Here is a 15,033-nt window from a genome sequence, read left to right as displayed (position 1 = left end):
TTGTTTTGATCTGTTTTTCCCTATAATACAGAAAGGATAGGTATACATGTAGAGATTCACACATGTGTAGAATTTCTAAACAGTTTATGCGAACAGATTATATAACACACGATGTAATGAACAGCGACTCTGAAGACGAAGAGACACTAAGGTACCCAGTGCTAATTCTGTAGCATTATGATATAAAATCTAGCAATACTATTATTCACTGTTCAGAGTGATATTAGTTTAGTCTCTTAAGTTCAATTTCAGCAAACATAAAGATAAGGACAGCTACTACGAAGAGAATGAGAGACATTATCATAGTCATTATTGCTGTTCAGTAATTCCTAGGCATTGATAAGATTAGGTTAAATAGGTAAAAATTAATTTAAAAATAGTTTACCTGATTGAAGTTGTTCAAGTTTATCCTTTTTGTGTGAGCACAAGTCTCCTATAAAGCAGATACCACCTTTAGCTAGCAAAGCACTGCCAGCTTGAATGCTAACTGCTCCAGTTCCGTATTTATTTGTGGACAGAGTAGGAAAAATTTCAGTAGAGACTGGATGATGTATACCATGAGGAACAAGGTTTATGCTAAAATTCAAAAGTCTAGGGGGAAAATAAATTAGTCATTACTACTATTTAATATTTGGCATTCAGAAATCATGTATGTTAACAGTTACACAATTAAATTTGATTCAGTGTTTACTGAGCACCCATAATTTAGATTAAAAATCATACATGAAACTTGGTCCTCAACTTGGAGAGTCGTGGATAGCCTATGAAGAGAAACATTAAACACTAACATACAATGTAGTAAGCAATATATTGAGAATACTCATAAGGGAACATTATTTCCTCCTGGAAAAGAGTCAGAGAAAGCCTTTAGCTTATTCTTTTTTTATGGGTTGCTTTCTTTTTGCATATTCAGAATTTTACATTAGGCTTGCTAATGTCCCATCATGACTATTTCTGCTGCTTCTGTATCATAGCAACTCTCGCTACACCCTCTTAGTTTCTAATTTCTTTGCTAATTGCCTCATTCTCTTCACTTCAAATTCTGAGAAAGGAACATAATTATTTCAGCTTAGCTCTAAAATGGTTGCCACAGAAATCAGCTTGCTGATGCAATCAACTATGATGAGCAGCTATAGACAAACAATACAAAAGAGACTGAGTGGTACTTAGATGGGATAATCAAACACTCTAAAAAGTACTAAGATGTGATATGTACATGATCAATTCTCCAGGATGAATGTATTTATTGTATATCACAAACAAAGCAAGTGAAATTTAGAAACTTTTCAAGATTATAAAACAGTGGTTTTCATTCTTAGATTGCATTAAAATCACCTAAGGGGCTTTTTAACAAATTTTAATACCAAGAAGGCCCAAAGTATTTAAATTAGGAACTGGAGGTGGCATATATTTATAGACATTTTAAAATTTTAATTAAAAAATTATAGATAGGATCTCACTATGTGGTCTAGGTTGGTCTTGAACTCCTGACCTCTAGTGATCCCTTCTTGCCTCAGTTTCCTGAGTATTGGACCTATAGGTTTGTGCCACTATGCCCAACTGTTTTTTTAAAACTCTTTCAGGTGATTCTAATATGCTAGACTGACAGCCTATAATATGGAAGAAGGGAACTCAAACTTGGCTACCCATTAAGATCAGCTGAGGAATTTTTAAAACTACTGATGCAGAGTCATAGAATAAGAAGTGAAAAAACAAAAATCAATTTTATTTCTATGTACAGATATTTCTTAACATTGTACCTTGTTTAACAGCTGCTCAGGGTTACTGCCTGCTGCTCAGACTTATGCTCAGTCTTTTTTTTTGTCCAGTTCTGTACATCTTGTTTATAAAGCCACAATGTCTTTTTCTGTACATCTTGTGTACAGTACTTTTGCTGATTGTACAGTACAGTAATAGTTTTATATTATATTTTACAGTACTGCATGTAGGAGTTATACAACTAAAAGCAGTCATCAAGTTGGAGTTTTCTTTGACCACTTCTTTCTTCTGAATACCATAATATACATTCTACAGTGTATACAATTCCTCATTTAGTGCCCAATCCATTTAATGACCTAGTCTGTTGTTAAATAAGGAATGTCTGTATTCATGGCGAACAACTGAAAATGATATTAAGAAAACTATTTCTAACAGCATCAAACCATTTCTAACAGCATCAAAAATCAAATATGTAGTAGTCAGTTTAACAAAATATGTGTGGCATCTATACAAAACATTACTGAGAGAAGTTAAAGACCTAAAAAGAAAACTACACTATATTTATAGGTTGGAATACTTAATATTAAGACATTAATTATCCCCCAAAATTGAATTACAAGTTAAATGAAGTAGCAATCAAATTTGAAAGCAGCCAATTCTCCCCCACCCTTTTCTTTGTTTAGGAATTTTAGTATTAATATATTGATTCTAAACTTTATACAAAAATGTGAAGAATCTAAAATACTTCTTTGAAATCTTGAATAAAGTTGTATCGTCTGATTTTAAGACTGAATATAGAGCTACAATAATCAATACAGTATAGTATGTACCTGATAATCACAGATCAAAGTAGCAGAAAACAGAGGTCAAATAGATTTACACACAGTTCAATGTTACACCATTAATATCCAATTCAATTAAAAATTTCAACAATGGTACCAAAACAATTAAATGGGGAAAGGTAAGTCTTTCTAATGGGGAAAGAAAATGGCATGGAGAAAACTGGGTAAATGCATAAGAAAAATAATCTTAATTCCTATCTTGAACCATATATAAAGTTAACTTGAGACAGAAAAAAGACACTTCCATAAAAATAAAAAAGTTTGCTCATCAAAGACACCTTCAAGAAAATCTTTAAAAATAAGCTTCAGAATGGGAGTAACAAGGACATATATCTAGAACAATCCAACAAACTAGCCATGGTATCACACACCAGTAATGTTTGAAGTACACTTTGAAGGTGAGGCAAGAAGATTGCCAGTTTAAGCCAGCTTGGGTAATCTAGTGATTTAACAATACCCTGTCTTGAAATTAAAAACAAAAAACAAAAAACAAAAAACAAAAAAAAAACAAGGATGGGGCTGTAGCTTAATGAGAAGGCAATGAATTCAGTTTTAAATAAAAAAACAGGAGGGCTGGGAATGTAGTTCAGTGACCATAGCACATGCCTAGTATGCGTGAATCCTTGGATTTGATCCACAGCACTACAATAATGTTTTCAGCAGTTTTATTCAGAATTCTCATTACTAGCAGGATGGATAACATGTGGTTTATTTCTATAGTGGAAACTGCTCATCAATAAAAGCAATGAATTACCAATGCACACCACTGGATCAGTCTCAAAAACATGTCGAACAAAACAGAATATCCAAGAATACACACTGTGTGGGTCTATTTATGAAAAATTGAGGCACAAGTCAATTAATCTATGATAACAGAAGTCACCTGTAGAGAAAGAACAACTTTATAGAGTGATGAAAATATCTTCATTTTATAGTTGAAGTTATAGGAGTGTGTGCATTTTTCAAAACATAGTTTCTGTAAGATATGATTATTTTAGTATATATAAAATTTACTTAAAAACAAAAAACTAAATTTCTCACAGCCCCAAATACCACAAGAAAAACCTGAAGGTAAATGACACAGGCAAAGAGACAAATACCTTAACTTGCAATAGACAATGATCAAAAACAAAAAGTTCATAGAAAAATAATACAAGTCTTTAATGTCTTAAATTATACTAAAGGTTATTTCCAATTAAAGAAAGACAAATTAAAATACCATTACCTTAAAAAGGCAAAATTTTATTTTCAATTTTTTGGTTTCTGGAAACCGAGCCTCACTATGTAGTTTAGGCTGGCCTTAAACTCACTATGTAACCCAGGCTGGCTTCAAACTCATGGGGATCCTCCTGTTTCAGCCTTTTGAGGGCTGTGCTTACAAGTATGTGCCACCACAACCCTCTCAGGTAGCAAAAATTTAAAATTTGATAACTCAGTGTTGGTGAGGCTGTAAAAAAGCAAATACTCTCAAGATCTCATAGTAGAATACGGCAGTGGTATAATCTGTGGCATTTAGCATGTTATTTACATTGCTAATGATGATTTAATTTTAACAAAACATTATTCAATTATGTTAATCTAATTTTAAGTGTTTTTTAGTTTTTTTGGTTCTGTGTGTGTGTGCAGACTGAATCCAAGGAGCCACTGAGTTACATTCCTAACTTTATTTTATTTTTATTTTTTGAGACACAGTCTCACTATATAGTTCAGATTGGCTTTGGACTCACTGTATAGCCCAGGCTGCCCTCAAGTCGCAGCAGTCCTCTTGCCTCAGCCTCCTGAGGACTGGGATTACAGAATACTTTTTATTTTTTGAGACAAGGTCTCCCTAAATTGGCCTGGTTGACCTCAAATCTGTTATCTTTTCTTGCCTCACCCGGGATTACTGGTATGTACCACCATGCTCAGTTTAATTTCAAGTTTCAATTTTAAATTCTTTTCACAAATTTGTTTACTTCAGAGTGACATACAAGATATTAACAGAGAGTTTATACCTACATTTATGAATATTTAGGTAACTTTTAAAAGAGTGTACTTGTTAGAGAAGAGTCCCCACAGGCTAAGTAAATACTCTCCCCTAAAAAGCTCTAGTGACTTTCATATTTTTTATAGCTTTGTTTGGGTGCAGTAAATGATTTTTATTATTAAATGTTATATATAAAGAAAAGAAGAAAATAGCCTGTTAGCTCTTAGAGGAAGATTATTTAAATATGAAAACAAGATACAAAAGAACATTTGTCTAAAGAACAGTTTGGGGGGAACCTAAAGAAGATGCATTTACTATATTTGTAAAGGTCTATATGGTAGAATATGTTGAAATTGTGAGTAGTTAGATTCTCAAAATATTAAAAGCAAATATTCCAATTCTCAATTAATGATTAAAACTTTTGAACTTCATTGATGAAAACTGATTTAAATACAGCAGTCAGATTAAAATTTCATATTATAATAAGACTAATGGGAAGTAGTCAGGCAATTCTGTGACAAACTTATACTTTGACAAAATCATGGCACATATTTTACCTGTCTACAAGTAGAGTATCACTTGTTATAATTAAAATATCCAGGCAATTTTCTAGTTCCTTTTTACAATCACTTGTCTGTACTAGACTCATCAATAAACACAGTTTAAGCAAATTGTAAGTCCCAGGAGGAACAATTTGTGATGCGAAGATATTGGCAAGTATTGCTGTAAACTTCCAGCATGAAACAGAGGTCAAGGAGAAGAGACAATTGAAGTTGTCACTAATTCCAGAAGAAACTGAAAGTAAATAACAAAAACAGTATTACATGTATATGGTTCCACTTATCCAAAATACTATCATATTATAGTTCTTCAAGTTTTGTTCGTCTGTGTTATTTCTATCTCAGAGAATGTAATAAGAGGAAATAGTCACTTGATGTGTCCACATAAATTGGCCATGGGTTGAAGGTCAATCTCTTTTTAAGACCCATATAGGCAAGGGAGATTGTGGTGCTACTGGACTGTTTACTGTATTTGCTTCTGTATTTATATGTTTGAAATAATATTACCTTAAGTAGGAACTAATGAGAAGAATGGGAAGTACTGGGATGTTGAAGTCTAAAGGAATCATTTGTATTCTATTCTGAAATCACTGTACTATACTACACGGTAGCATTCTAATTCTTCTCTATTCCCTCATTTTCTCCAGTTCCTGAAAAGTGTAAGTGTTCTGGTTTAAATATGAAGTGTTCCCCCAAATCTCTTGTATCCCCAGGGGAGTAACACTCTCAGGTGGGGCCTACAGAGGTGACTGGATCACGAGGGTGTCAGCTAAATGGGCTATTAGCAGGGAGGGCCCAGATGGAGTTAGTAGACCACCAGGAGAATGATTATGACAGGCATATCTTGTCTGGGGACGCTTCTGCTGTTTTTTCCCCCCTCTTTCTCTCTGCTTCCTGGCTGCCATCAGGTGAGCAGCTTTCTTTTGAGACATGCTTTTGTGTGGTACTTCTGTTATTACACACTTAAATGCAATGCAACAGGTCAACCATGAACTGAAGCCTCTGAAACTGTGACTCTTTCTTCTTACAAGTGTTTTTCATAAGTATTTGGTCTCAGAGATGAAAAGCTAATGCCATAAGTGATTTATCCAGTTTATCAAGTCAGGTGGGGGGGAATAGCTGTGCATGAAAAACTAAGTTCTTTCCTCCTTCCACTTAGTCGCTCGTGCTCACGGACCAAGAGAGGACTGCCTTAATCTAATTCTCGCCACATTTAATGGTTAAATCTTCTTTAATCTGGAGGTCAATATAAGAAAGCTTGCTGGTTTCTGCCTTGCTGTTTGAAGCCACCATGAACTGCGGCCCCGCCATGCCAGCCTGCATTGGAGCCAACTGAGTATGGACTGAAACCTCCAAAACCTGTAAGAAATAAACCTCACATCTAAGTTGTGTTCTGCTATCAGATCAATAAATCTTGAAACACTTAACACTGGAATATATAAAAAGATCACTAAGTTATCTGTGATCCATCAGTGCTTGCTTTGTTAAAAATTTTTGTTCACTTACAACAATACAAAACAAAACAGGAACCAGGCTCAAAGGCGTGTAAAGCAGGACTTAAAAAGGAAAAGTTTTCCAAACTTCCCCCTCCCTATAGCTGCTGCTCTTTGATCTAATACAACTAAAAGCAGTAACTTTTGTCCCTGTAAGTAAAATTTTATAAGTTCCTGTTCTTATAACATTCTGTTAGGACCACCAAGATACTAAACTGCCACAGCTTAACTGTCTTTGTTTTCCTTCTGCCTATCCACAAGTTCTGTGTTGAAGACCAACCTCCTTGACCAAATGTAAAACACTGGAGCCTGTCCTTGGTCCAGTGCTCAGCCACCTTGGACAGGAGTCCTGCTGAGCTAGACATATACCTAAGAAAATCTTCCTGTCAGGCATCAGAGTTGTACATTATCTATGTTTTATTTTCTCCATGACTTTTATTGTCAGAAATGATAGTTTGGCTATTTATATTTTTATCGATCATCTCCTACATGATTTAAGAATAGGAAGTTGGCTGTCCTATATCCCTAGTACTCAGAAGAGTGTCTAGCACTCTTCTGAATCCCTAGTACTCAGAAGAGTGTCCAGCACTGCTGAATGAATTGACTGAAATTTAAATGGTTGTTAATACATGATTTTCCTCACCTTTTGGATTGCAAATAATGATGCTGTTTGCTTCTATACAGACAGCAGTTTGTGAGCTTTTGACACAGGTTGGAATTCCAATAATTTTATATTCATTTCCTATATTCATTTTATTTACTAATTCATCTAAAATTATTAAACACAGAAAAAATAGTATGTGATTATCTTTCAAGCATCCAGAACCAGTAAAGTATAGTGGTTGGGTAAATAATACTTAGTTTTTGTTATTATAATATGCATCCCACCAACAATATGAATTGAGGCAGTTTCCTGGTACGTTTTATACTTGTGTGTAACAGAAATTACTTTCAAGAAGTATGTAATAGTACTCTTCTATAATATAGTCAAGAGGAAAAATTATTCTATATAAATGAAACACCTTTCTATTAAATGGGAAGGAATGTTAATAAAATGACCTTATATGCAATATTATTTGGAAAGAAAATAATTTTAAAAGATACCATTCATTGCCTATAATATTTGTAAGATACATATGTATTTAACTGTAAATTTTAAGGTAGATATTTTTCCACCTTATATATGAAGAAACAAAGAATAAGTGAATTATGGAAGGCTAAATATCTAGTTAATGGCAGAATTGAAACTCATTATATTTGATTGCTTTTAAAGTCTATCCTCCACAGGGTTAAATTCATTAGTTACACATATAGAGTGGATAAAGCGTTCATGTAAGTTCCATTTGAAAAACACATTAAAAATTTTGATCCTCTGTTCCACGGTTAGAAGTTGTTTAGTTGCAAACTCATGAAAGAAAGGTTTACAAGAGGTTTGCAAATGTGATATTCTCTCTGCAAAAGATGAGTGATCTTTCCCTCTATACCCTCTTTATAGCAGAGAGCATACTGGTATACCTGTAGAACTGAAAGGGAAGAATCAAGCTCAACAAGTTGAGAAAGTAAAAACAAACACAAACTGGAAATTCTCTAAGGCCAGCGACCTGGCAGACTAAAGCAGGAGGATCATAAACTCAAGGATAATCTGGGCAACTCAGTGAGACCGTGTCTCAAAATTAAACAATAAAGAGGGCTGAGTGTAGATCAGTGCTCCTTGGGATCAATTTTCAATACTACTATCCACAAAAAAACAGTAACAAAAACCATAAATGTTAAAACCCCCAAAACAACCAACCAAACCAAAAACCTAAAAATAAAGAATGCAGAATCAATTACAAGATGAAAATAAAAGCAAAGATTATTATTTCTATAAGTAAATCATTTTGGGGGGGCTTTGTTTTATTTTTTGTGCTGCCTTTTTTATTTAAAGAGAAAAAGTAACAAAACAACTTTTAAAAAGGTTAGTAGGAGTTACAATTATTAATATATTGTATATTATTGTCTTTGTAGTATTCAGAGTATAAGGTGTAGGCATGGTATTGATACAAGGTCTCTTATTCAATTCAATGCTGTCCTTAAACAAACTAGGCAGTCCATGCTGGCCTTGAACTTGTGGCAGTTCTCCTACCTCAGCCTCCCAAGTGCTGGGATTATAAACATACACCACTATGCCCAACTAGTGAAGTTTCTTAAGAGTTTGGTGGATGTGTCCTGAGATCACAAAAAGAGCAAGAGGGAAGTCTGTGTCTCTTTTCTAATGTCAACTCAAAAAGGCCTTATTTTCCTCATTTAATTTAAAAAGTTATTTTGAAGTTTCTTTAGAGAAAATGTTTTCGCCAAAAATGCAAATCAGATAGTCACATTTTTATATTGCATGTATGTAATTACATATGGTATATAATGATGTAGTCAAAACCACAGACTTTAAGGCTAATTGCCTCAGTGTGAATCTTGGCTATATAACCTACTACCTATGTGACTTTGGGCAAATTGTTAACCTATCTGTTCAGTTGCCACATCATAAAATGGACATAGTAATGTAATAATGTTTGGTACACAATTTTGGAACACACCTATATCTTCAAGGGTTGTACCTATTCTCTCCTCCAGCAGGTTTAGTGTTTTTGTTTTAATAGTTAAATATTTGACCCATTTTTATTTTAATGTAGTACATGGTGATGAACATAGGTCTAGTTTTAGTCTTTGGCATGGGTAAAGCCAGTTTTTCCATAACATTTATTAAACAGATTTTCTTTCAGTGAAGGCGTTTGGCCCCTTTGTGAAGGATAAGGTGGCTAAGTGTGTTTGAAGTTGTTGTCTAATCTGCTCCAGTGATCCTTAGGTCTGTTTCTTTGACAATACAATGCTTTTTAAATCACAGTAGCTCTGTAGCATAGCTTCGAAGTCAGGGATTATGATGTTCCCTGCCTTGCCTGTGTTGCCAGAATTACTTTTGCTATTCTAGGTCTCTTCTGGTTCCAAACTAATTTTAGGAATGTTTTCTCTAGTTCTATGAGGTATGCTAATGATATTTTGATTAGGATTGCATTAAATCTGTACAACCATTTTGGGAGTCTGGCTACTTTTACTATGTTGATTCATGAACAGAACTCCAATGGCACAGGAAATACTACAAAGAATCAACAACTGGGATCTCATCCTACTAAAAAGTTTTGCACAGCAAAAGAAATCATCAATCTAATGAAAAGACAACTCACAGAGTGGGAAAAATCTTAGCTAGAATCTGAGTTCTTCAAAGGGCTAGTATTTAGAACATTATAAAGAATTGAAAAAAATCAAACCACCCCAATTTAAAGACCCAATCAAAAATTGGCATCAGAAATGAATAGATGCAAATTAAAACAACACTGAGATTCCATGTCACTCCAGTCAACCAATAACGAATGCTGGTGGGGCTGTGGAGAAAAATGAACACTTTTCCACCGTTTGTGAGAGTACAGACTGGTGCAACTACTGTGGACATCAGTATGAAGATTCCTCATTCTTTTAAAGGGATTCTAAAGGTCCCATCTGACCCAGCTATTCTACTTCTTGGTGGTTTCCCAAAGGAATTAAAATCATTATACCACATTGATATATGTGCATCCATGTTTATAGTAGCATAGTTTAAATAGCTAAATTTTGGAAACAATCCAAATGCCCATCAGCTAACCAATGGATAAAAACGATGTGGTTTTTTTTATACAGTGTAGTACTACTCAGCCATAAAGAAGGAAAAACTTGAGAGATTTCTAGCAAATGGATAGACTTTGAGACCATACTCATAAGTGAAATAAATTGGACACATATGGATAAATATTGCATTTTTTCACTGGTGTGAGAAAGTGTAAATAAGAATCAAAAAGTATAATAGATATTGCAAAATAAGAAACTGTTCAAAAGGAAAGGAGAACATGGAAGAAGGAAGAGAATAGAAAAAGTGAGAGTAGAAGGTGTCATAGATTAAAAACTGGTGGTCAACTTAACATGAGCTGAATTAAATTAGCATGGTACTGAGTGTTGATATTCCACCAGAGGAAAGTTGCCAGCATAAATAGAGACATGAGAAGACGAGTGAGGCATTGCAGGTTTCTCTAAGTGCTGCTGTTTTGAGCTGTTGGTTCTCCTGGAGGAACTCATCATGACTAGCTTCCCAGTATGAGGTCAACCATTATTATCAGAGGAGCTCAGGACCTTGTTGCTGAGAGTGGCTGTGGTTCACTCTGGGGGAGCTCTGGTTCTTACATCAAGCATCACTTCCTAGCTCTGAGTGGGGAAGATGTGTGCTGTTTAATCTCCAGGAGAAACCTGCCATGCTGGCTTCCTGGCATGTACTCAAATGTTCTTATCGCCAGAGGAGCTCGGGACCTCCGTGTTGCTGAGGATGGCTGTGGTACTTTTCAGGGCAGCCTTCGTCCTTTTTTTGAGCATGACATCTTAGCTCCAGTGTAGAACTCTCAACCCACCAGCACAGCTCCTTCACCACTCTGTCATAGACTTTTTAGCTTCCATCACTGACCTTTGGGCCTTCCCAGCACAGATCTGTAAATCAGACTGGTGTGAGTCTTTCTCGTGGGCTCTACACCTTCAGCTGAACTTGTGGGAGGCATTGTCATGGGATCTAGGTCTTCATCTAGATTCATGCAGGATACTGCTGTGGGATTCAGGCACTTGGCTGAATAGTCTGAGTCTTTAGTGTTATGGACAGATTTCCTGCACTTTCTTGTGTTTAACTCTGTGTGACCATCATAAAATAATATTTTAAATTCTGTGTCCCGATTCTAATTGTTCTCACAACCTTTTACTACAACAGAAGGATAAAACAGAAACAAAGCTTTGAAAATAAAGAGGGGAAGAGGGGTCGAAGGGAGGGAAGGGGGATGGGAAAAATAGACACTAAGCTATATCATGTGTGGGTTCCCTATGATGACAGTGATCAACATGTACATCTATATTATACTAATAAATGCAATAAAAATAATTGTGATATAAAAATTACTTCCAACTATGTGGGTTTATATGCCTGCCTCATTCTTGTTACATCATGGGGAAAAAATTTCCTGTTTGAATGTGAACTTTCCTAACTCCTATGTTTCCTCTACTTGGTTTACATTCAAGAGCTTTCTTTCTGAATGGTTTTAATTTCTTCAATTTCAGTCAAAAAAAAAGTTTCAACCCCATCCTCATTTTCAAATAAGAAGATTTACATTTTTCCTGAGCAACTGATACTGTGATTTTCTCCTTCATGGCATACTATCTAGTCACAGGTACTTAGCCATGTGGTTCTCAATAGATAATCAAATGTAAATATCATTCATTTTAAAAATACTCAAACTTTTACATGAAGTAAAATACCAAAGTTTCTACTTTTGTTAAGTTTGTATACTAAAAATAGTAACTCCAATATTAACAACCACAAACACATATTGAAAAATGAGGGACTGTTGCCTTAAAATGACTGAACCTGAGGCTTAGCATAATGATTGGGATAAAGCAGGTGAGTGCTAATTCTTTTTAAAAATGAATATTATATGCCTGGATGAATAACTGATATATTAGTTAAATATGACTTTTAAAAAACTCAAGAATAAAGTGACTTGTCATTTTAAGGTATAGAGGCACATTATTAATACATATGCATGAATAATTCAATTCTGTACTTTTAGAAATTTTGAGTTTAAATGGAATTTACATACCTCTTAGGAAGATTGTAAAAGATTGAAACCTAAAAGGCAGGTTTTTAGAATATCCTTGAAAAGCATGAAGTGCTTTTGTGGTAATTATTTCAATTATCTGTTTATCTTCAGGCAAAGAATGAAACATTTTGTTATTACAATATATTCAATTTTCACATTAAAATATTGGATATTGTTTTGAAAATCATAATTACAAGAAGCCATAAATGTATTTTTACCACCAAGTACTCTAAATTTTCTGTCTTCTTGAAGTGAAGATGAACATAGATTACACAAAAAGTCATTTCTTACTGTTGCAGATTCTGTAGCACCAGGAACGTGCACCCTTATATACTGAAATCCTGAAAGAAAGCAGTGGTAAGCTAAATTTGCTTTCAGATTTTACCTATTTTCAATCAATTAATATTAGTCTAATTCAATGTATGATTAACTCAGTTTTACACTTGGGTTCAGAATAGATTAACATTTACTGTGTGCTGCTTTTTGTCAGGCACTGTATTAAGGCACCGTATATTAAACACTGGTTGCTTAAACAGTTTCTATGTGTGTAAATGAGAAATGTACTCTTCATATGTGGAGTTCATTTGTAGAGTATACAGAAAGAAGAGGTGCATTCTAACTCAAAGAGACGGAATGTGTCTTAGTTACTTTTCTTGTTGCTGAGACAAAATACCCGATGCCCAAAGTTAAAAGAGGAAAGTTTATTTGGTTTGCAGTCTGAAGAGGTTTCAGTCCATAGTAACCTGGCTCCAAGGCAGGGTGGCATGGCAAAGGTGCACTGTAGTGAAGCAGTTCAGGCAGGCAGAAGCAAAGCAATACACAAAAAGCAATAATCAATAAGAGGCAAAACCAGAGCTCTTTAAGTGCCTTACATTTTCTTCAGCTTACTCAGACCTTAGGTTGGTAAGACTCACACCCTTAATCTTAGCACCTTTGATCCTCGCATTACAGCATAAATCAATTTCAGTGTCATACACTCTAGATCCAGTCACCTCTGGAAAGCCCCTCTTATGACCAATCGCACGAGGCTTTGGGGGACATCTAGACAAAAGTCATAAGAGGGTGATAAATAGAAAAGATGTCCTGAAGAAAGACAGAACTGGTTAAGCCAAAGTATAAGTAGAGCACATTAAATGGAGAAGAAACAGCATGAGCAAACTGTCATTAAACCGTGTATCAAAAGAACTGGAACTTCTTATTTGAGCAACTATTTCTAAGATGATAATATGTAATCTATTAACTGGTGATTTCTTACTGTTTTTTTTTTCTTTTGTAGTTCTGTATTACTTGTACCCTTACACTGCTTTGTTTTGTTTTGTGTTTTTCCCTTTTTCCTTTTAAATACAATTTATAAAATAAACAAACAAAAAAAGAACTGGAACTTCTGAAATATAAGAGCAATTAGTAAATTGCTAGAGGGTACAAAGGGGAGAAAAAATTTTCCAAGACTATACAAAGTAAACTTACAAACACTAGAAGACATGAAATTAATTCTTTCACAACATTGTGATTAATAACTAAACTGCAAATGTCATTTGGAATTAGATAAATTGCTTGGTCTTTTGATTTTATACCTTAATATTTACCTTTTGAACAGGGGCATGCTTCATCTGAACAAAGAAATCTTGCACCTTGTGTATACTTGGTTACAGTTGTCATTGCAATCACAATTCCTTGCATCATATAAAATCTCTGAGATGTATAATCAAGTGGAAACTCACAGAGATCAAGAGCATAACTTGGCAGAGGAGGTAAATGTGTTAATTTCAGCACTATATTAATCTGATAAGAGCATAAAATAGTATTAGTGAAAACTGTAAGTCCAATTGGATTTGACATGCACTGCAGAATAATTCAGGTAAGTAATTCAACTGTTAGTGTTAGAAACCAAGTTTTAAATATGAGAGAAAAGGGATTTAAAGTCTTATAAACTAACATTTTAATTGGAAATATCATGAGAGCTCATTATTTTTCCTTAAAAATATATGCTTCCTGGCTATAACCACTAAAAATAAGTTTAAAACAATTTTGACCCAATAGCAAAGCATACTTTTAGTGTCCAAATCATGATCTTTAAATGTCATTTTTTCCCAAAAATTACCAGCACTCTTTTAAGGAAATGGCTTATTCCAGATCTAGAAGAGAAAATATACTATATAGACTCGGTGCATCTTGTGCTAGAAATTAGCTGGCTTAATTCCAGGATTCTAGGAGGCCAAGGCAGAAGGATTCTAGGAGGCCAAGACAAGTTCAATTCCACTCTGGGCTAATTTAGTGACTTGCAAAGACCTTGTCTCAAAATTGAAAATAAAAAGCAGGGTGCAGTGTGCTGGGGATGTAGTTCATTGTGAAAGTTCTGGGTTCAATTCTACATACTGCAAAAACAAACTAACCAAAAATCTAATGGCATGTATCAAAAGGATGTAGGAGTAATGGCATGTGTCAAAAGGAACTAGAAGAGACTCCCAAAACATCAAAAATGAATGATAAATTATTACAACTCTCAGTTGTATTGAAAAGCTTATGAGCTCTTTGCATTTAAAAAAAAGGAAAAACAAAAAAATCATCATTGTTAGATAAGTTGTTAGATTTCAATTCATTATTCTCTGAAACTATACTGGGAAATAATCATTTATCCTGCTGTTCCTGTGCAAATTATATTTCAGAGTAATCAAAAGATTGATAGAGAAAATTTCTTTTATAGAATCACTTTAGCTAACAAATTCAGAAAAAATACTAAAATTAGGAAAATTGTGATTT

The 15,033-nt window shown here is 34.4% G+C and overlaps 1 protein-coding gene across 4 annotated transcripts in view; it reads right to left on the bottom strand.

Moving 5' to 3' along the window:
* Mcmdc2 (minichromosome maintenance domain containing 2) overlaps nucleotides 1-15,033 on the bottom strand; it is a 41,772-nt gene that overhangs the window by 22,476 nt on the left and 4,263 nt on the right. For 3 of the 4 annotated variants that reach the window (XR_010050163.1, XR_010050162.1, XM_063257398.1), the window contains exons 5-10: nucleotides 13,860-14,055; nucleotides 12,492-12,614; nucleotides 12,274-12,378; nucleotides 7,224-7,349; nucleotides 5,085-5,322; nucleotides 386-591 (exon numbers count right to left, since the gene is read on the bottom strand). Coding sequence is in view for 2 of the 4 variants with exons in the window: in XM_063257398.1 (XP_063113468.1) it covers nucleotides 386-591; nucleotides 5,085-5,322; nucleotides 7,224-7,349; nucleotides 12,274-12,378; nucleotides 12,492-12,614; nucleotides 13,860-14,055 (994 nt within the window). In the remaining 2 variants the exon portion in view is untranslated. The remainder of the gene's footprint in view (nucleotides 1-385; nucleotides 592-5,084; nucleotides 5,323-7,223; nucleotides 7,350-12,273; nucleotides 12,379-12,491; nucleotides 12,615-13,859; nucleotides 14,056-15,033) is intronic. The other variant, XM_063257399.1, reaches the window with a different exon arrangement.

The sequence above is a fragment of the Cavia porcellus genome, unplaced genomic scaffold, assembly GCF_034190915.1.
Source record: "Cavia porcellus strain 051 isolate PalLab524CR breed Dunkin Hartley unplaced genomic scaffold, mCavPor4.1 scaffold_10, whole genome shotgun sequence".
Taxonomy (NCBI): Eukaryota; Metazoa; Chordata; class Mammalia; order Rodentia; family Caviidae; genus Cavia; species Cavia porcellus.
Note: the sequence above shows the minus strand (reverse complement) of the source record. Positions and strands in the feature narration are given on the sequence as shown.